Genomic DNA, 21,818 nt, shown 5'->3' on the forward strand with positions numbered 1-21,818 from the left:
TATCGGTAGTAATCCACAGGGCTGAGCAGGCTGGCCTGCTGCTGAAAGAAACACTGAGTCGGGTTTATCTTCACACTATCTGCACAGAAATGACTTGACACGCCTACTGATATTTATCCAAGTGTTAACATAGACAGCATAGCAGCTGAATGATAGACCTTCACTCAAATGTGTTTTGACAGACGCTGAATAAAGTGCATTGAAATCAGTTTTATTTACGCTTCTGTAGTTCTGCTCCATTGAGCAGAATTAGTTTGTTAACTCATTCTACCATGTAAAGCGACGCTTACCATGAGTCATGATTCTGTGTGTCTGCTCTTGTCCCTGTGTGTCTTTGCGTGTGTGACATTAAAGCAAAGCCACAGATAGCCTTCTCAGGCTAATTATAGTCTGGTGTGCTTGGCCCAGATTATTGGGAGTGTGTAGAGTCAGAAGGTAGTGCTGACCCCCCTTGTTCTTAGCTTTGGCCTCTTACATCTGCAGCATAAAGTTCAAGCGGACTGTGACTTTAATAACGTGACCTGACACGGAAATGAGGAAACCAATGAAATAAAACGCTAAAGCAAACAAAAGCAAAGCCAACAACAAAACTAAATTCTATCATCCCATAATCCAGCAACATAAACACTTACATAAGCATACACACATACACACTCGGATGTATGTGAATGGCTTTTAGTGACTTACCATTGGTCCAATGAGGCATCAGACATCTCCATAATCATCATTCTGGGACTGTAGTTCTATCAAGGCATCCACTTACTTTCAGGCCTCTTCAGCTCTCTGCTCATGTTTTGTAACACCGTGCTGACGAAGCAATCACCCTTATTTAATTCACTTCAATCGTGTGCCCATGTCTAGGGAATTGTGCTGACAAGGCATCCTTTGATTCCAGCTCTGTTCAGTAATTTGGGGTAAGGGGAAGGTACAGGAGATCAGTCAGAATATACAATCACAGCATTTAATCAGTCACCACTTCACTTGAGTCTTCTCACTATGCAGGCACGGACTATGCTAATCTATGTAAATATCCAACACTTAATCAATTAATCAGTGTGACAGCATTTTATGTTTTCACAGTTTAAAGTCTCTGTGTACTTAATGAAACTAAAACTAGGTAAAATAAAAATATCACCAGCAATCAACCATTTACCAAGTTCCCGCGTTACTGCTTTTGTTTTACACAATGCAAGTGTCACAAAAGTGAATACACACATTATTACATCTTTAAATGGGTTTCTACAATGACATTGTTTTCACTTGACTTCACAGCAGGTGACAAAATATTTATCATAAAGACATACAAAAGTTTAATTTCTCAACGATGAGAAGATTTAATGGGATACTCACTGATTGCACTCAGGATCTCTCTTCCTCTATTTCCTCTGTAATGTGAAATGTATGTAATGCAGTTTCATAGGTTTTTCAAGTACATAGCTTCCAATCCATCTCATTTCAACTCTGCATATCCTGAAAAAAGTACAGTTGATTCAAAATAATCAAATAAAGCATAAGCACATACATTAGCATTTCCCAAACATCCATAATTTACGATGACTAAGAAATTAATAATTTCTGTGGATAAGCAGGTCCCTAGCTGTTGCCTCCCATTCTAAAATCATTCCATGCATCTAAGTTCAACATTCGGAGTTTCAAAAGTCAGTAACTTCAGTTCACTCACCCTCCTCTTTTAGTTCACCAAAATGAAGTGAACTTCTTCCCAAGGCCAGACAGAGCTGCAAGAATGACAAAGAGGTGGCAAATATCAGAAAACAACCTGACCCAACAGTGACATACTCATTCAAGGAATTCCAGTATGTTAATATTTTCTGTTTTATTTTAAAATAAAAGCTAACATGGTGGATTTAACATTTGCCAGACCGTAATTCAGTTTCTTAAACATTTATTTATTCATGGCTGTACCATCTCCCAGTTTTCCCGCCTGCTCTGCTGCCCCTCCTTGCAGGATTTTAGTGAGAACATTATCCCCTTCAGCAGGTGCCTGTCCTGGTGCAGCGCTGCCTATACCTACAGGTTTACTACCGATCCCAACAGGGGGGGCCTTGGAGCCTGCAAACAGCAAATAACATAACCATCACATATGCTGTTGTTTGCCTGTGGTCATTGTGTGGTTTATAGTAATGGTGGAACTGAGACTTACCAATGCCTGTAAGAGGAGGTGTAGCTATTTTGGTAGGCTGAGGTGTTGTTGTGGCTCCTGTTGTAGGTTTAATTCCTGCTGCTACTGCTGCAGGTGTAGCATCCATTTTTGTCTGTCGAATAGAAAAGAGACAAATATTAAGTTCAGGGCAAAATTTAAATTGCTACTATATATTATTTCAGGCTATATTTTAAATGTAATCCCAACTGAAATATAATCTTATATAGTTAATCTAAAATGTCATTATTGTTAGTTATATTCTATGCCTTTGTCTTTATCATAGTGTAATTCTTAATTTCCCCTTCCCACCTATGTCTGTGTATAATGCTCACCATGAACTAGAAGTATCTTTTCTGAGTGAGTCAGATTGTTCTCACACTCTACAATCCAAAAGCATGAAACAAACAACCCTTTTTGCTTCTTTTTGTGACATTTAAAATGTTTTTGAAGGCGACACCACAACAATTGCATTTTATGGCTAGAAATATTATCTGTCATCATAACTAGTCTCTTAGCAATATTTGAATAAGAAAATACCACACAATACAGGGTTTTCAAGTAGCACATCCTTAAAAACAAATTACAAACACTTCATGTATGTTACATTAAGTAAAATCTGGCTTAGGTCTACTCACCGCTGTGAGGGCTGGCTGCCCTGCTGCAGACCCTACTCCTGGTTGGCGTCCCTGTGGTGGGGCTTGGCCAGATTTGGGCTGCTGCTGTGCCGGTCCAGCTCCTGCAGTGGTTGTTGTTGGCTGGCTGCTCTGAGGGGTCTGGCTGTGCTGCAGGGATGGTTGCTGCTGCTGCTGTTGCTGTTGCTGCTGGGCCTGCTGGTTACCATCAAGTGGTTCAGAGCCTGAATGTCTACCAGACTGGCCCTGACCACCTGACCGCTGCTGCCCAGCATGACCCTGAGAGAGCTGCTGCCCAGCATGGCCCTGAGAGGGCTGCTGCCCATCATGGCCCTGAGAGGGCTGCTGCCCAGCATGGCCCTGAGGGGGCTGCTGCCCAGCATGGCCCTGAGGGGGCTGCTGCCCAGCATGGCCCTGAGAGGGCTGCTGCCCAGCATTGCCCTGAGAGAGCTGCTGCTGTGGTTTACACCCTGCTGCAGAGGGCTCCTGCCTTCTGGACGTTGTGCGGTCTCCTTGGGGTCTCTGGCTCCGTCCCCCAGTGCCGGGGTGATGAACTGAGGCTGAGTCTCGAGAGAAGTCGCCTGAGTTCCGGGGGCTTCCTTGGGTAGAACGGGAGTCTAGACCACCCCTTCTTTGTGTAGACGAGGAGCTTCTGCCATCAGAACGGACAGATGGGTCTTTGATGTGTGTCCTGGAGGAACGGGACGATCTGGGATCCTCTGAGGTGTGGCGAGAAGAGCTGTGTCTGCCAGAGCTGCTGCCATGGTGACGGTGATCCCGTGTTGTTGTGGATGAGTGGCGTGGTTGGTTGTACTCATCCTGGGGGCAGTATTCCTCTGGAGGTTCATCATAATCATGGTAGGTTTGTTTACTACGCCTGCCTGTGGATGAGTGACCTCCACCTCCATGATGTCTTGAGCGATCAGATCGGGCCTCCCGTGGCTTCTCAAACCAATCAGTCTCCTCTTGGCCCAAATGATAGGCTTTTAAAACCAAAACAAACATTATCAGTCAAGTGTTTTATGTGGTGAGGAGTAGTATGCAGATTGAAGCCATGCACAATAACTGGGAAAACATACTCCACATCCCAGAGCCATGCACATTTTTGAGGAATCCAACAGAAAAGAAAACATGTATGTCACATCAACTTAAAAATGATGCGTGCAAAACAAAAATATAAAACAGGCATTTGTGGCTTAATTCATCACAGGGTACATTGCATAAAAAAGACAAGACAAACAAAGTAATCACTGTTCTCAAAATTCCACACTTGGCATGCAGTCCCTTTCCAGCACTCAGGCAGCACAAATTATTCAGCACCAGTTACCTTCACTGTCAGAAACAGCACAGTGCATGTCATCTACAAGGTAAGGGTCATCTGGTTTATATACATGACTTCTGGGCAGGTCCTTCTTGTGATGGTCCTGCACATCTGGCAACGAATGGCTGGAGCCATACTGATTCCTCGCATCATGGGCGTCTGGTATGCCAGAGCTTCTTCCCATGCCTACAGTCTTCCCAACAGGACTGAGTGGACTCTCCTCTTCTGAATTCTGGCTGCGCATGGGTGGCCTTCCACTGCGGCTGCTTCTCTGAGACCGCTCCATGGCATCTCTCTCGTAGGATTTACTTCTGTGGCCTGTGGCATCTCTGGAGGAAATCTTGTCCATACCATATCCAGTAGACCTGGACCTACCAGAGCTGTACATGCGGTCCTCCTCCTCAAGACCCTCACGACTGGTGCCGTAATATTTCTGCTGGTCATATGCATTCTTCTTCATTCCATAGGTGACATCATCCTGAAGCTTCTTGGATCTGGACACAACTGTACAGCTGCCTCCTGTTGATGTGGTCATTGTGTAAGAGGCAAGATCAGACTCTACATCCCGTGCTTCCTCAATAGGGGAGAATTTAGAAATCTTCTGCTCCATTCCCTGCTTCCTGTGCTTACTACGTTTAGAGGAGACTACTGCAGGGGCGAGATTCTTCGGTGCAAGTTTGTGGCTACTGGAGCTGCTCCGTGATGGGTGTTTATAATCATCATAGTAATAGGATGAGCCTCCACTTCCTGTGGTGCTGGTGCGACTGTCCACTGCACTCTGGTACCCTGTTGTTCCTGTAGGTCTGCCATAAGCATCCACAGGCTCATCTTCAGGCCTACCATAGGCACTTCCACGTGCAGGGCCATTCTCACTGCGATACCGCCCTCCCACAGGATGGCTTAGAGCATCAGTAGCTTGGCTAGTGTTGTCTTTTGTCAACTCACTGATGTCATCAATCATGACATAGTTCCTAGGAATATTCTGCTCCAGGTTAGAAGTGTAGAGTCCATCTGAAGCATAAGCAGAGGTGGGGCTTTCCACAGAGTGAGTCAACCCAGGCTCTGGGGGGCGGTACTGTCCATACGTATTGCTGTAGACTGAGCCAAAGTTGGTATCTGGAGCTGATGTAGCCACTGACACTGCTGGGTTGCTGATGACTTCATAGTTGGTAGGGAGTTTTTGCTCAAGGTCAGCCAAAGAGGTTTGCCGTGGTCTTTGATGGACTGTAAGGATCTCTGCCTGGGGCTGATAGGATAGACCAGGTTGATAGGGGCTAGGGTAAGGAAGGCTCTGGCTTGGCATAGGCTGACCAGGCGGATGGAAGCCCTGGTGACCATGCTGCTGCATGCCAAGGTCTGTCTGGTAGGAGGACTGGGCATACATACGATTGGAATAGGTTCCCTGGTTCTGGTAGCCAGGGCCTGGTGGGGGATGGGGCTGGAATGTTCCTGGCTGGGGTGCAGAGGATGAAGGGTACTGAGGAGGTTGGAAACCTATCTGTTGGTAAGCAGACCCTGGCTGCTGTGTTGATGGTTGACTTTGAGGGTATGGATAAGACATATAGGATGAGGTTGAGGGATACTGGGAGGTTACATTAAGATCATTTGTAAATTGGCTCAATGGTGCAGTGCTGGGCCTTGTCAGCAGACCATTAGCATCAAAGGTTCCTGTTGCAGCTACCAGCCTGAGATTATTGAGCTCACTGTCAGACATGTAGTCTCGAGCATCACCCATACATCTCAGGTAAGCCAGCTCTCTCCTCTCCCTGTCCTTCACCATGGTCTCCTTACGTTGGGTGATGCCTAGCTCCAAGTAACGCAGCTTGGCGTCAATCTCTTTCTCTTCTTCCTCCAGTTCAGCCTGCTGCTTACGGAGCTTCGACGACTCTTGTTCCACAGCTTTCAGTTCACTCAGTAGGCCAGCCTTGGTGACTCCCTGGGCAGGTCTGGGTAGGACCCTCTGGGGCATGCCTGGAGAGCTGTACATTTGTGCTGGAGTAACAATAGGGAGCGAAGTCTCCTCTGGAGGGGGGCTGGGGAGAGTCCTCTTTATTTTCCTCATCAGAGAGTTCTGCTGCTGCTGCAGGGAGGCCATCTGCTTGGAGAGGCAGAGACACATCAACAAACACTGAGCTATAAACAGAATGAGTTTATGTTAATTAGACTCATTACTGTACACTGGGTAGTCATAGAGGGTCTACACATTTCTTCATCCCTAGACCTAAGTGAAGAGGTATCCAGCCTGATATGTTGTCAGACTACTTGGTTAATTAACCTATGTACTACAGGGGCATTATCTCTATCAGTAGTTCAATTAACGTAGTTTGATTTCATTATATAGATTAAAATGTTGTTTCACTGAAGCCAAAGTAGTGGCAGTCAGCATAGTCAACACAAAGCACCTCAATTACATATTAATATTTAAAAGTGTCTCCACTTAGAGGTACAATTTAACCATGTTGTACATTTATAATATTGTTACTGCAATGAATTAAATTGTCTCTAAATGCAGTGGTTGGATGTAACTAAGTACATTTACTCAAGTACTGTGCTTAAGTACACATTTGAGGTACTTGTACTTTACTTGAGTCTTTTCTTTTCATGTCACTTTCTACTTCAGAGGGAAATATTATACTTCTTACTCCATTACATTAATCTGGCAGCTTTAGTTACTAGTTACTTTACAAATGAAGATTTTTGCACACAAAACATGTAGTTTATTAAATATGATGTTTTATTATAAATGAAACTACCCAACAATATACAGACCTACAAGTACAGCTGAAATGATTAGACGATTAAACACTTAGTTGATTGACAGAACTGTTTTGATCATTTCCAGTTACTAAAATGTGAGGATGTTTAGTACATTTTCCTGATGATACTTTTACTTAAGTAACATTTTCAATGCAGGATTTTTACTTGTAACAGAGTATTTTTACAGTGTGGTATTAGTACTTTTACTTAAGTTAAGGATCTACAAACTTCCTCCACCACTGTCTAAATGTAGAATCCACAAATATTTAATAATAATTCTTAATCAAAATAATATACTAAACAAATACATGTGTGTTGAGTAGCTTAGTAAATGTAAACATCATGAATATGTAAATTTTTGTTTGATCGACAGGAGACGTCAGTCAGTATAATAAAGCTCTGCAGTATCTGGCCTTTTTTGACATTGCTTAAAATATTTATGTATGGCATGCAGGTAACAGCAATCAAACATAAACTACAAATAAAAACACAACTTAAAAAAGACATCTGTGCTAGTCTAATACTTACAAAATAGTTGTGTTGGGTAGATCCATGGCAATTTTCAAGTATCCACAAGAGAACCGTGTATGAAACACTAACACTAAAAATTAATTAAAATGTGTAAAATGCCTGAAATCTGATTTCTATGTTTGCTTCTCAAACTAATTTTGGTCTAAGTGCAGAGCAATGCTAATTTACTTTGACCAGCTGCTAACAATCAGGAAGACAGCAAAGCACCACCAGTATTTCTCCACATTGTATGTCCCCCTGGCAACTCTTAAGGGGTTGCCAGATATAGAAGATATGACACAGAAAGAGAGAGAGAGAGAGAGAGAGAGAGAGAGAGAGAGAGAGAGAGAGAGAGAGAGAGAGAGAGAGAGAAAAACAGACCAAAAGAGTAAAAAGGGAAGATAGGGAAGAGAAACAGCAGAAAAGGATGATGGGAAAAGCTTTTCTGGCATGGCCAGCTGCTCTCATGAGAACATTCTGTCACCTTCTTGATGCCAGATTCTGTGTGATCATCTATGTCCACACACAGCATATTCTGCATACACATACTTTTTTTAAATTTAGACAATTAATTGACAAATTCTACCCTAATTTAATGTCTCTCTAAATGCAAATTGGCTAAAACATATTTTTGTTGGGTTTGGCACTGGTATGCAATAATCATAAAACATTAGTTTGATCGCAAAATATATGACAAATGTTATGATACCATGCATAATGGTGAACTGTAGCTTTATTTAAAGAAACTACTCTAGATTTTGTGAGTGTGCTGTATTTCTAAAGACAGATATTTGGATAACTGATAAATTAAATTGTATTCAAAGAAAAGTGATGGTTTCGTACCTGACTGTTGGACATAGCTTGCTGATGATATGGGGAGAACCTGTTCTTGGCAGGGTCATCTGAAGTGGGGCTGAGAGGCTTTGGATCCGACATGGAGCGCTGCACACTTTTTATGGGTCTTGGTAGGGTCTGGTGGCGCTGGGGTGATTCGGCAGTAAAGGCCTTCTGCTGGGGTGTAACGTGGGCCTTGTTAAGTTTCTCCTGGGAGGCAAATGTTGTCTCCAGCATGCGATGAGGAGACAATGGAGATACAGGGGAGTATAGCACCTGGGGAGATTTGGGCGGCTGGCGAGAAGGAGACTCATTTTGTTGATAGCCAATTTCCAAGGGGTCTGGTTTTCTCCTCTCAAACTTAGCAACTCCTTGGAGTCGAGGAGAGGTTGGTTCAGTTGTGTTCGCACCTACTATATGCAGACTTGTGGAGTACGGACTAATAGTTGTAGGGACACTCAGCTGGGGGACGACCACACCCTGAGACTGAGACTCCGGTTCTGTCTGGCAGGCCAGACTCTCTCCTTTGTGGGTCCTTTCAGGGGCCGCTATGTAATGTAATAGATCAACCTTTGAGGTCTCTGCCATGGTAATGTGGATAGCAGGCGAAATCCTGCTAAGTTGGTCAGGCTCTGTTTGGCATGATGAATCATTTGTGGTCTGAATAGCTATACTTGCAGAAGCCACTTTAGATGACCCTTCTGGTTTAGCCTCACCACTGGACTCAGAGTGCTTTGATACACGTGAGCGCCTGCGCCTCACTGGCTGCTGGTCCCAATCTCCCTGGTCCTCCTCATCGGTCTGCACACTGCAGTCCGCAATACGCCTTGTTCTCCTGCGTCTGTTCATGAATCTGTCCTCTCCATCTTCATCATCTGTTTGCACACAGCTGTCTGTAATCCTCTTCACAGCGTCCTCCTCAGAGCCATCCCTCAGCCGAGGCATGGAATTCTGCTTTTTCATAATCTTAGAATCAGCCTGTTTGTCACTGCTTCTCAATGACATTTCAGAGGCAGAACTATGAATAGGTCGAGCAGCCACCACGGCTTGGACTACTTGTCCATCCTGCCAAAATTTAACAGTCTGTCCATCTTGTTGAATAACTCTACCACTCTGGTCACAAATAATGAACCCTTGAGGGGGCCCTCCTCCAACAACTACCCCTTGTATAGCACCCTGGGCAGATGTCGCTGCTGCTGCTGCCGCCACTGCTGATGCTGCTGCTGCTGCCTCCGCTGCTGCAGTAGCAGCTGCTGCCTCCACTGCTGCCGTCTTTTGCCTTTTCTGCTCCTCCAACTGCTGCTGAAGCTGGTGCTGCAGAGACTGAATTTGTTCAAGCTGCATTCTCTGTTGGGCCAGTTGTTCTCTTTGCATAATGAGCTGTGTCTCACGTTCTGCCTGTTGTTGGTGTAGGACTTGCTGTTTGATTGTCTGCAGCTCTTGAATCTCACGCTGAACGATTAGTTGTTCTTTTTCTCTGTGTCGCTGAAGCTCCATACGATCTCTTTCAAGTTCCTCATGTAGGCGCAACTGCCGTAATTTTTCCAGTTCAACACGCTCTCGCTCTAGCTGCAACACATGCTCTTGTTGCTGACTCAGTCTCTCATCTTCCTTAGATTTCTGGGGTTCCATGGGAGGAGAAAGACTGGAACTTGGTGCTAGGGCAGTGCAGTGGGGTGTCGCTTGTGGCTGACCCTGTTGCAAAACTAATGGTTGAGGTTGACTGAGGAGTTGAACTTGTGGTTGGATTTGAGTCAAAGATAAAGGTTCAGTTTGAGTAGGTAACTGGTGGGGCTGCATTTGAGCCTGCAATGGCTGAACAGTTGGAGGATGACCTTGAGCTTGAGAGGGGTGCGTATCACTCTGTGAGGTAAGTTGAGTGCGGTCTATCTGTTGATCTGATGTGGTTTGTATACCAGTTGCTGGTACATTTTGTGCTCCTAAGTGTGCTGCAGGTTGGGTGGGTGGAATGGTTGCAGCTGTTTGAGCAGCACCTGTTGGTAAAGGCTTTCCAAGGTACATAGGAGTTTCCTGGTGTGAACTGCTTGCATCAGGCACACTTCCTGATGGTGTGGCTGAAGTAGGATACTGGTTTGGAGTAGGGTAGGAATATGGTCCCTGCGTGGACAGAGGCATTCTGGGAGTCACTTGAGGCAACCTGGTAAGGCTAGCCAATGGTACAGCAGTTACACCTGTAGGGTAAGGTCTGTAAATTCCTCTAGGTATGGGGCGAAGGACAGAGGAAGGCTGGGTGGTAATTGGCAAGGTGGAGGCTATGGGAGTGTTGATGGTGGAATATATCATGCCATCACCTCCTCGCATAGCAGCAGGGTACAAAGCCCGTATACTTGCTTGTCTAGCATTTATTAGGTTTGTTAGGGTTTGGCCATTTGCTGTTGGTCTTCCATCTGGGCCATACAGTAGATTTGCTCTTATTGATGCTAAGCTTTGCTGGAGGTTTAGCCTAGCTAAGGGACCACCCCTTCCAGCCCCATATGGTACCAGTTCAGGGTTATTTCCATAACGGCTCCCAAACTGGTCCACAGAGTTAAGAGCTGCACACATACGACTGATCTCCCTGGCAGTGGTTGCACTGTACTGAGCCAAATTGGAGTCCTGTGGTCCTGTTAGGTCACGTGAAGTGTAGGCATAGTCGGAATTGATATTTGACATGGAGCCATATCGGCGAAGGGGTAATGAAGGGCCTGCAACATCTCCTTGGTGACGCAAGTCTGTGTAAGATCCATACTGTGCTCCAATTCCAAGGTATCCACCATCATAAGCCTGATTAACGCTGCTAAGATCTACTGCTAGACCCCCCTGGGCATTACTCTGATAGTGACCAGCATCAGTCATGGAGGGTAGATTAGTATCAGACATGGAGGGCTGAATTCTTCCTGAGGGGACTGTGGGTTGTTGATATGGTTTATGTTCCTCTGTCACTCCTTGAGGCTGACGGTGTTGTTGTTGTTGTTGTTGTTGTTGTTGATATTGCTGCTGCTGTTGTTGTTGCTGTTGTTGTTGATGATGTTGTTGATTATGATGTTGTTGTTGTTGTTGGCTGACACTGTAGTGTGGTGGATGGGCAGGGTGGGCTGCTTGAGAGGTTTCAGTGATGGGGTTTTTATCTGAAGATACTGTTGTAGGCTTCTGAGTGAATGACCCTGAACAGGAACCAGCAAAGGGCAATTTATAAACAACATCACAACAAGCCACTTGGTTTTCAGGTTTGATCTGTCCAGTGAGATCCAAAACCTGAGGAGGGGGAGGAGGTTCCTCTCGCGTAACTAGTTGAGTAACTGTGCCCCCCTGTGATGTGTTACTTTCATCTAATTGCACCATCATAACATGGGGCTTACCTGTGGACAAGTTCATTACTGTTGGCTTGTTTTTTAGCTCTAAGGCAACTCCACCATAGACTTCATGGGGAGCATTGGAAGCAGGAGCCCCAGACACTGATGTTGAAGCCAGCGGGGATGCTCTAGGAATGGCACTTGCAGTCACTGCAGGCTGGGCACTGCTTGTCTGGCTCACTACAATATCTTTTTTCATCAGCAGTGGCTGGACCTGATTAGCTAAATTGTAACGAGCAAAAGAGGATTGCTGATGATGCTGCTGAAGCTGCTGCTCAAGAAGCTGTTGCTGCTGCAGGAGCTTCTGCTGCTGTAACTGCAGTTGTTGCTGTTGTATACCCAGGTTCTCCAGGCAGGCATCAATTTTGGGAATAGATGGGTCAGTAATTGGTGGCTTGCTCTGGGTTAAACACACAGCTGATCCAACACCCTGTCCCAAATCCACACGGTTTTGCAAAGGATCTCCATACACGACTTGTTGCTTGGGTTGGGACATGAACATAGAACCTGCAACTGTGACACTAACTGTGGTCGGTGTTGATACAGATATGTGCGGTTGCTCTTGTGAATTCAGGTTCATAATAAGAGGTTGCACTGCTGTGTGTCGACCAGATGGGTGCTCTGCTCCTAAAGAGTATCTCCTTGTATCAGTGGCAAGGGATGTTAAGTCCATTCCCTGTTCTGTCATTATAATTGGAGCTGGCCTCATTGGGGCTCTCAGATCCACCACATTAGTGTTTGGCTGGGTTTGACCATGACCCACAACCATTTCAGAGCCTGGAATATTTGATATTTTACATAGAGATATGTTTTCCATAGATCCCCGACTATGTGCAGTTGTGGTCACAGTGCTAATACCAACATTTACTTTTTCAAAATGTTGAGCCATCTGTAAGGAACGTTTAGGAGACTGTTGTGATAAATGCATTTGTGGTGATGTTGGGGAACTAGTCGAAGGGGGCTGGGAGCTATACAACGTTTTACAACTGACCTGTGTTGGTGATGACAAAGGGGATGTGGAAGAATTTACAGTAATTGGCTTGGCAGGACTAGTTGTATCAGAGCCTAGTGTTATCACCATAACTGGTGAATCTTGGGAGGATTGCTGTCGTGTAAGACGTGGCGAAATTGCCCTTTGAGGTGCCTGAGCTCCATGGGATGCTGCAGCTGATGTAGGACCACCAGGCAAAGATGGTAGCTGCCTGCCACTACCACCAGTGGGTCTCATGGATGGCGTATGTGTTGGGCTTTGTACTGGGGAAGCATTGGGGGAGGCCGAGGGGCTGGGACCTTTGAAAAGGGAGAAGACTTTGGAGGTTAGGGAGGATGCTCCAGGGTCAGGTGATGCCTGTGTTGGCTTCTGGGAGCCTGCTCTGTTGCCAACAGGCACTGTGTTACCTGCCTGGCGAGTCGTGGCAGTCTGACTGACTTGGGCTTTGGTTGTGGCAACTCCAACAACACCTTCAATTTTGGCACTCTGTGTCATTATCCTGTTTTGTGTTTCTTTTGATAGATGCTGTGCTGCATGAATTCCTGGAATTCTTGGATCACTCCCTGTTGTGGAGAAGGACATAGGTGCAGTAACCTGCGTTGGGCTTGAGCCGGGGGTTAGGACAGTTCCTGCTTCAAGATGATGTTTACTGTCAGGCTGAGAGGCACCTTTCTGCTGATTAATTGTATGTCCTTGCCTCTGCATGAGCTGTGCTTTTTTCATCATCTCCTCATAGACCTCCTCTGCACTCTTTAGTGTTTTATCAGATGGTGACGTTGCTGATGTCTTTTCTGTTGGGGAGTAGAGTGATGTGAAGGTTGGAAGGTTATATTCATTTCCTGATTTATAAAGCTTTCCACCAATCATCTCAAAGCCCTCTGCTTCTGAGTCCATAGATGGTGAGTATTCAGAACATGATGATCTGTGAAGCTCCTCCATCTCTGCAGCCTGCCTCAGCTCTTCTGTAGGCGATGCATCCTCAATAGGAGAGAGATTACTGGGGGGAGTTTTGGATCTCTCCCGGCGTCTCTGTGCCCGTAGCTCTTCTTTATCCCTCTTTGTTTTTCGAGCAGTACTGCGGATCCTCTGTTGCTCTAGATCTCTCATCTGCTCCTGTTCTCTAAGTAGTTCTTCCTCCTCTCTGAGCTCATCCTCCTCAGATGAGTCCTCGATAGTGGGAAGTAGTGGACCATGGGACCGATGTCGAGCCTTCCTCTGCTGCTTTGCCTCCTCTAGTCTTGCCCTACGACTAGGGCTGCTGTCACTGTCATCCTCCATGGATGACACAGATGTGGGGGATGTTCCAGAGGTGTAGCTGGGAGTGGTGGCAGGTAAGGTGGATGAATATTCTCCCTTGGACCGCTCCTCGGGAGAACCAGTCAGACTCTCCATCTCTAGCTCTGGTTCTCGTAGGTCATGCTCAGTACTTAGCTCCATGTCTCGGTTGTAGCTGTTGGTGTTATTCAGCTCAATGGTCTTAAAACGCCGAAGGCCTCCAGCCATTACAACATCTTCCTCTTCATTTGCCTCTGATGCCTTGGTGTCATCCTCAAAACTATTAGAATGATGAGAGAGTCGCCGTCTCTCTTTACTCAAATCCCCACTGGTTTTATGTCCCCTTTTAGTCTTCTGGTTTCCATGTTCTTCCATCTCCTCTTCATCCGCACTCATCTCCATAATTTGCCTCCTCATATATTCCTCATCTGTTACATCTTTATGTGACTTCTTCTGTCTTACTGGCAATGGTGAGAGACCACTTTCACTGCTGTCCTCCACATAATCATGGCGAAGCTTACAACTGAGTTCATCCTCTGATTCATCCCTTGCTGCATCATCATCAGGATTGTAGTCTCGGCCCTGTCCTACAGACAGTGAATGTGGTCTGTGCTTCTGGTCTGATGCCGTCTTTGACTCTAGTAAAGGCTTCATGGAGCTCTCCAGCTTGGTGATTTCTGAGGGCATGGAAGCACCTCTTTCACTGAGTTTGATTCCTTCTTCCCGGATCTGTCCTGTAATCTCCCCATGAGAGCTGGAGATCCCATCTGAGGAGTATCCAGTGTCACTTAGACTATGTGTACTTGATTTGATGTAATCCTGAAAAAAAGAGAAAGAGACGGAAAAAGGTCAGAAGCAAACAAAAGACATTTTCCCCCCTAAATTAACTCATCGCATGGTCTATTACAGGCCTCAGAGCACACCTTGTGTCCCATTAGTTCATCAAACTAATCAGCTGTCACATTTTCATGAGCATTTTTAGATTATATGTAGTAAAATTAATGCACTTGACTTAATACAATCAAAATGGTCTCTAATACTTATTAGGGAATAATTACATTGGAATGAACAAACCCTTTAAATCAAACAACCAGATATAGTAACATTTTAGGCTAAAATCAACCCAAATATTTACTATTATGTTTTGGTTTAGAAGTCAAGCGTATTTGACTTATATATTTGTTACCCTGAAACAAGAGTAACTTAATTTCATTTGTTTATATATATTCTGATCAAAGCTTTTATTTTGACTTGTTTGTGAATATAATCTTATTTTGTAGATTATTATAGCTATTGATCATATTCTATTGATTTGGGTTGAGTTTGCCTTTCAAAGTTATGTACACACAGATGGATAAATACACTGACACACAGAGTGAATATAACAGACAGTTAAACATACAAACATCTACAGACAAATGTCATTTGGTTACATGCTTGATTGCCACCTTAGACGCATTCTCCTTTGCATTCTTCGGACCGTTGAAGAATAACGAACATGCTTAGAATGCTTAAAATATCATCACAAAGTGTCACAGTAAACAAAAAGCTTGCGTTTGATACAAATAAAATTAAAGTTTACAAAACCAGGCGGAGGAATGGGGGAACCGGCTGAAGATAAGGAATAATCACTGAGACAATGATGAAGATGATGACGATGATGACAATGATAAGGATGAAGTTGGCTGTGGTGGTGGTGGTGATGCTGATGATTAGGATGAAGACGGTGGTGAGGATGATGATGATGATTATAAAAATGATAATTATAAGGATGAATATAGTGATTACGATGATGAAGATTATGATGATAATGATAAGGATGAAGATGGTGATGATGATGATGATGATGATGAGGATAGAGATGAAAAGGATGAAGATAAAGATGGTGGTGGTGGTGATGATGATGATGATGATAAGGATGAAGATGGTAATGATAAGGATATTTTGATAAAGAAAGTTGTATTGATAGGAAATTGTTTCAATAAAGAGCGTAATATGATGAAACACAAACGTACGGTATGTGATAATACTACAAGTCAATGATAACTACTACTAACTAACTTTAGTTCAAATGGTGATGGGAGAATGAAAGGTAGAAAGGAAAAGAAGAGCAATAAAATAATAGCTAACAAACATGTTAACTACATACATTATAATTACGAGAAGAATGAAAAAAGATAATGATATAATGACAGCGACAATAGTGATGTGGAATGAATAATTAAAAGGATTATGATATGATGATGATTCTGAGAAATGGTTACAATTACTTGAATGGAGCAAAAAATAAAAATGGTGAATCAAGAGTAACAAGTGAAGGCGAAGAAGTTGCAGGTAGCTCACTTCATGGTGTTTTGACTTGTGTGTATCTTCAACAATCTTCATGTCTTTTGGTGAAGTGACAGTCTCTGACAATGCCTTCTTTGGTGAGGCCTTGCCATCTTCTTTTAGAGATTTGGATGTGACTTTGGTCTTCTCCTGGCTCTGCGGCTGTTTGCGGACCTGGTTGTTACCTGTGGGTTTAGACTGAGTAGGTACTGTTTTTGATGGGGTGGGAGAGGCCTTGGCATGGTTGGGTGTGGCTTTACCAGGGGTGGCCTTGGCACCAGAAGGATGAGAAGGGTCCTTCGTCTGAGCAGAGGACTGAGCAGATCCCTTTGTCTGAGTCTGCCCTTTGGCCTGGCTCTGGCCCTTTATTTGATTAGCAGACTGAACAGGGCCCTTACTCTGAGCATGTGATTGATTAAGACCTTTAATTTGAGGTCCCTTACTCTGAGCTGAGAGCTGTGTTGGACCCTTAGTTTTGAATGGAGGCTGAGCTGAACCCTTAGGTTGAGAAATAGGTTGGACAGAACCCTTGGTTTGAGGGGAAGCTTGGCTGGGCCCCTTGGTATGAGGGGCAGGCCCAGCATGTTTCACAGGAGAGACAGGGCCACTTACTTGGGGACCCAGTGGTTTCTGTTGTTGTTGATGACCTGTGGGCCTAGGCCCTAAAAGTTGATTTGGCCCTTTCTGCTGAGGTGGTTGTTGATTGGCTGTAGTGGGTGGCCGGGGGGATCCCAAGGGCTGTGAAACAGGAGCTGGAATATCTCCCAAGCTTCCTGACAGAGCCCTCTGTGTCTGGCAGTTCAAGCACAACCATTCTTTCTTCTGAAAAAGAAGCACAAAGAGAACAGCAATTAAAAAAAATTGAAATACAATAATCAAAGGACATGCATTCTTGTAACAAACTCTATTATTCATGTACATTATTCAGCAAAACAAACTCTTAGTGTCACCTGGATTCCACCTTGTGCCAACAATAAGCAAACAAAAAGGGAAACTATTTAAATGGGCAGCAATCTGACTACATGCACAAAGTATGCCCAACATTGGTGTTTACTTTGGTATTGACAATGAATCATCACGTTATCTGATTATTATGTATAATGATTGATGGGTACAGAAATATGAATGTGTCTGTTAAAAAAACATATTCAGAAAGTTGTTGCTGTAATAACGGTCATCTAGTGCCAAGGACTCAGTATAGCGAGTCTGAAAAACGGAATATTTGAAAGCCTGTCCAAACAAGGCCTTTTATCTCTTGGTGAAGACTTAATCATTTGACAACATTAAGCACTCTCAAACAGGGTACACAGAGGAAGAGAACTGTGTGAATACAAATGAACACATCTGTTATTAGATTGGAGGGGTGCAACTGTCATTAGACCTTTTATGGAGCCACAGCAAACCTTTAATCTGCAAGAGTAGGATTCGTCCTTCACCGTCATCCTCACTGAGGCCTATGTGTGAAGGTAGTTATCGATTCTGACAGGGCTAAAAAATCTAGAACAAAACCCATCAAAGACAGGATATTAACATAAACAGATTCAATTGCAGGCCAATGCAGCAGATTGATGAAACTGCTCGATGGAAAGAAATGGTTATGGCACAGGTTATGAAAGCTGAAAAGAGAGGTGGCCGCACCATGTTTGTAACGCAGTCTTCCGTTTCTATGATAATCACCTGTGCCTGAGGCCTGAAGAGCAAGCGTTCTTGTGTCATAGACTCATACAACAAAACAAATAACCTCATAAACACCTCTATTGCTGATTACGTCTGCCCAATAAATCATTACTTGTATTGGCTAATAAATAAAAGCAATGCAGGTGTTCAATGACTGTATCAGAGGGCATCTTTACTGCAGTGGAGACAGTCAAGATGACAGAGAAGGTTGCGAATAAAAGTTTTTTGTTTTTAAAAAAATACATTTTACTCACATTGCAACTATCAAATGTAATCAGTGCTCATGGAAGTTACTGCGATTCTGTCACTTCTGTCAAATGTCTGACATGGAGGGAGGCTTAAAGAAGAGTTATCAGGCTGAATGACATAAATAACTGAGAAAAGCCTCCATTACAAGCAAGCAAAGAGAGACAGACAGAGAGTGACAAAACATTTTACTCAGCAGGGAACATCCTAACAGACAGATAGAGATCTTAATCTAGAGACCCCAGAGACCGGCGTTTGACAGATGAGCCTCCATTGATAAAGTCTAGGTGTAGGACACAGTCTAACTTCTTTTTCGCTTTATACTAAATCTGTGTAGATAAACTGATCAGGTGTGAGTGAGAGATAGAATTTTTGATCTTCCCAGAGCCCCTTTGTGTCCTCTGGTTTCAGGCTCACTGGCCATCATGAAGGGTGGATACAGACCATTACAGGCCACTTCTAACTATTTTTTCCAGTTAAACTGATTTGTGAAGGCAAAAGAATCTACAAGTAATGGTTAACCATTCGCTGATGTGGGTGGTAGGAGGCAAAGCTACAGCTAAAATGTAATAAAAGGATGAAAAAGGAGGAGGAAGATGGAGAGAAAAAAACAGGAGGAAGAAGAAAGTGGTAATGATAGATGGTGGTGGTGGTGGTGGTGGTGGTGAAGATGATGGCTACGAACGATGTAGTATTTATTACTATATGTGATGATGATTTCTGTATATTTATTGAATCAGTAGATACCTATCAATCATAGTAAAGTAAATTGCTATTATATTAGGCCACTGTAGATAGCATGTTCACCTCATCGACAGGAAAATGTTCTCTTTGGAGAATTACTGAAGACAATTTCCCAGTGCATACATAGATATTTAAAATGGGGCTGCAACTGATCGATGAATCTACCAATAACATTCTTGATTAATATATTATTTGTTTGGCCTAAAAATGTCAGAAAAATAGTAACAAATGTCCATCACAAGTTCCTTGAGTCCAAGCTAATGTAATGTCTTGTTTTGTTTGACTGGCAGTCCAAAACCCAAAGATTTCCAGTTTCAAAGAAATCTAAGAAAATGCTTACGATGAAGGATTATTCAATTATCAAAATTGTTGCTGATTACTTTTATTTCGATTGACTAATCCCCTGACAAATGTCAAAGGTCTCTAGTAACTTGTGAGCCAATTACTTTCTTAATTACTGTAATTGATTACTTGTTTAGTCAAAACATCAAAAAACTGTCCATCACAATTTCCTAGAATCCAACATGACGTCTTCAGATGTCCTATTTTGTCCAACCAACAGTCAAAAACCCAAAGAAAATACCAGAAAATAGGAGAAGGAAAATGAGCCAGTAGTCATATTTGAAAAGCTGGGACCATCAAATGTTTGTCATTTTTGCTTGAGAAATTAATTGATTATCAAAATAGTTTCTGATTAATTTTCTGTTATCCAACAAATGATTAACTGACTAATTGTTGCGGCTCTTGGGACTTTAGCTTGTTAAATGTTAAGATGTTTTCACCAGCTGCTGTGTGGTGCTAGACATGTAGCTTGCAGACAGTGGGTATACCATAACCAGCTACCTACTGTAGTGACACTCAACCTCTAAAAAAAATTGTGATTATTTCAGCTTTAATACCGGTAGACTTCAACTGATGTTCTGTTGATAATAACTCAATTAGACGCGTATTCAACATGAGTGTTAAATTATGCAGTTCACTCATTTAGAAATTATGCCATTTGTATCATGAATACTGTGAAAATATGCAGTTAAGTAAGGACAACGCCGCAGCAAACTAAGGAATAGTGTGGGCAGTTACATTACAATATTTCTCAGCATAAAAGGTGATAAAATAAGAGCCTGGCACACGCTTGGCCAGTTAAAAAAAAAAAAAACACAGTGACCTTAAGTCTTACTATGAGACTTTTAACTTCCTAAATGCAATAACTGCCAAAACCAAATGTAATGTAACATATGAAGACGGATATGACAGCTACATTTGAATCTATGTGTAACACTGTATTTTTACTGATGCTATTTTTCCATCCAAGATGAAACCTTTCTTAACGTGCCCAAATCCTACAGGAATCTGTTGTCTCAACTGAGACCACGAAGCATGGACGGAGCTATTGGCATGCCAAACAGACAGGCTTTGTTTTCATCTCTCTCAAGTGATGACTGAGAAGCTATATATAAACAGGTGCAGTACTCTCAGAACTAGCCATCTGTGCCGGTTTCACATGTAAAAAAAAATACATTGTGTAGAAATGTAGTGTCTGCGTGTTTATGGACAGCTAGTGCACAATGGGACCGACAGAGAACCACTGAAGCGACGCAACAATAATGACGGTGAGGACATGCTATGTGTGTGTGCGCTGTACGCACTTGCATGCTCACATAATTATATAATAAAAACTCCCAGCCTCTGAAGTACTTTCACTTCCAAATTCCTCAAGACCGCATCAAATCTGCTTTAACTATTTTGTTTAGCATGTTCACAAAGCAGAATTGAACCTTAATTAGATACTATAATGAACATCCCTCCACTGAGAAGCTTTCTTCCTGCCATTTTGGCACTGCCAAACTCCCCTCTTTGCTCCTGAATCAGCATAACATCACTGCGTGGGTGAAAGGAAGAGAGGAGCAATGCCAATCCAGAGCTAGGAGTAGCAAATTATTCATGTAGAGTGCTTTAGCTTGTACAGCAGTGAACAATGTGGGCTGTGCTTCCCACCTCTGCCCACAATGTGTGGAGAAAATCAGGTCCATATAAAAGACTGAGCTTCTGCGCTTCAGGGACAAGCCTTTAATGCACCCGGAAAACAGAGTAACCAATTCACTGAGGCAATCCCCTTCTACTTTTTAACTGCCCTCTGAACAACAACACTTTAACAGCTCAATACATAGAGACTGAACTACAGCTAAAACTACCACAGAGACAGTAAATGAAATGTTTTCTTCAAGCAGAAATTAATTTGTTTTGAAACACGGTTGTTGTTTTTCATAATTTACTTGACTTCTTTTTGTGTTTTGGGGGATTCGGTGTGGGTGTAGTCTATATCCACGACTTTCTACTTCCGGGATTGCCCCGTTGCCGCCGAAAATTCTGCTGTATGTCCTTCTTTTTGGCCGGATTTCCGTTACCTAACGTTTCTTTGTGTTGGAATTGCAAACTCCGGTCGATATATGAGGACTATGGTTAACTGCTCCTCAGATCTCTGCAGGGTAAATCGAGACCGCTAGCTAGACAATCTATCCAATCTGAGTTTTCTGTTGCACGACTAAAACAACTTTTGAATGTACACGTTCCACCAAAACAAGTTCCTTCCCGAGGCTATTTAGCAGTGGCACCGGAGCTCAATGCGGTGCATAGCGGCGCCCATGACAATTGTGATTGGTTTAAACACATGCCAATAAATCAGAGCACGTTTCTCTCCCATCCCGTAATGCTATGTGGACTAGCCAGACCCTTCCTTCGCAGCACTGTGAAGGAAGGTCTGGCAAAGCGAGACTAGTGTGGGTGTGGGTGCGTGTGGCAGCAGTATTGTGGCAGCAGCAGGCTCAGTAACTGAGATCATCTTGTTAGTGGACTGGTCACCTCATTAAATGGCAGGAGGCTGACTTGTGTGCTCAGTAAAGAGTGTACTTAACCTTGACTCTGAACTGTAACTCAGATGAGGCTGACAAGACTAGACACTGACTGTAATATATCAAGTACATCTGAAGCA

The 21,818-nt window shown here is 43.5% G+C and overlaps 1 protein-coding gene across 1 annotated transcript in view; it reads right to left on the reverse strand.

Annotated features, from left to right (window-relative positions):
- Window positions 1-1,695: 1,695 nt before the first annotated feature.
- bsnb (bassoon (presynaptic cytomatrix protein) b) overlaps window positions 1,696-21,818 on the reverse strand; it is a 70,568-nt gene continuing 50,445 nt past the window's right edge. Inside the window, exons 4-11 of the mRNA XM_078247455.1 lie at window positions 16,178-16,984; window positions 8,225-14,653; window positions 4,121-6,212; window positions 3,229-3,776; window positions 2,797-3,138; window positions 2,162-2,273; window positions 1,924-2,070; window positions 1,696-1,736 (exon numbers count right to left, since the gene is read on the reverse strand). Of these exons, the coding sequence (XP_078103581.1) occupies window positions 1,696-1,736; window positions 1,924-2,070; window positions 2,162-2,273; window positions 2,797-3,138; window positions 3,229-3,776; window positions 4,121-6,212; window positions 8,225-14,653; window positions 16,178-16,984 (10,518 nt within the window). The remainder of the gene's footprint in view (window positions 1,737-1,923; window positions 2,071-2,161; window positions 2,274-2,796; window positions 3,139-3,228; window positions 3,777-4,120; window positions 6,213-8,224; window positions 14,654-16,177; window positions 16,985-21,818) is intronic.

Source organism: Sander vitreus, chromosome 4, assembly GCF_031162955.1.
Source record: "Sander vitreus isolate 19-12246 chromosome 4, sanVit1, whole genome shotgun sequence".
NCBI lineage: Eukaryota > Metazoa > Chordata > Actinopteri > Perciformes > Percidae > Sander > Sander vitreus.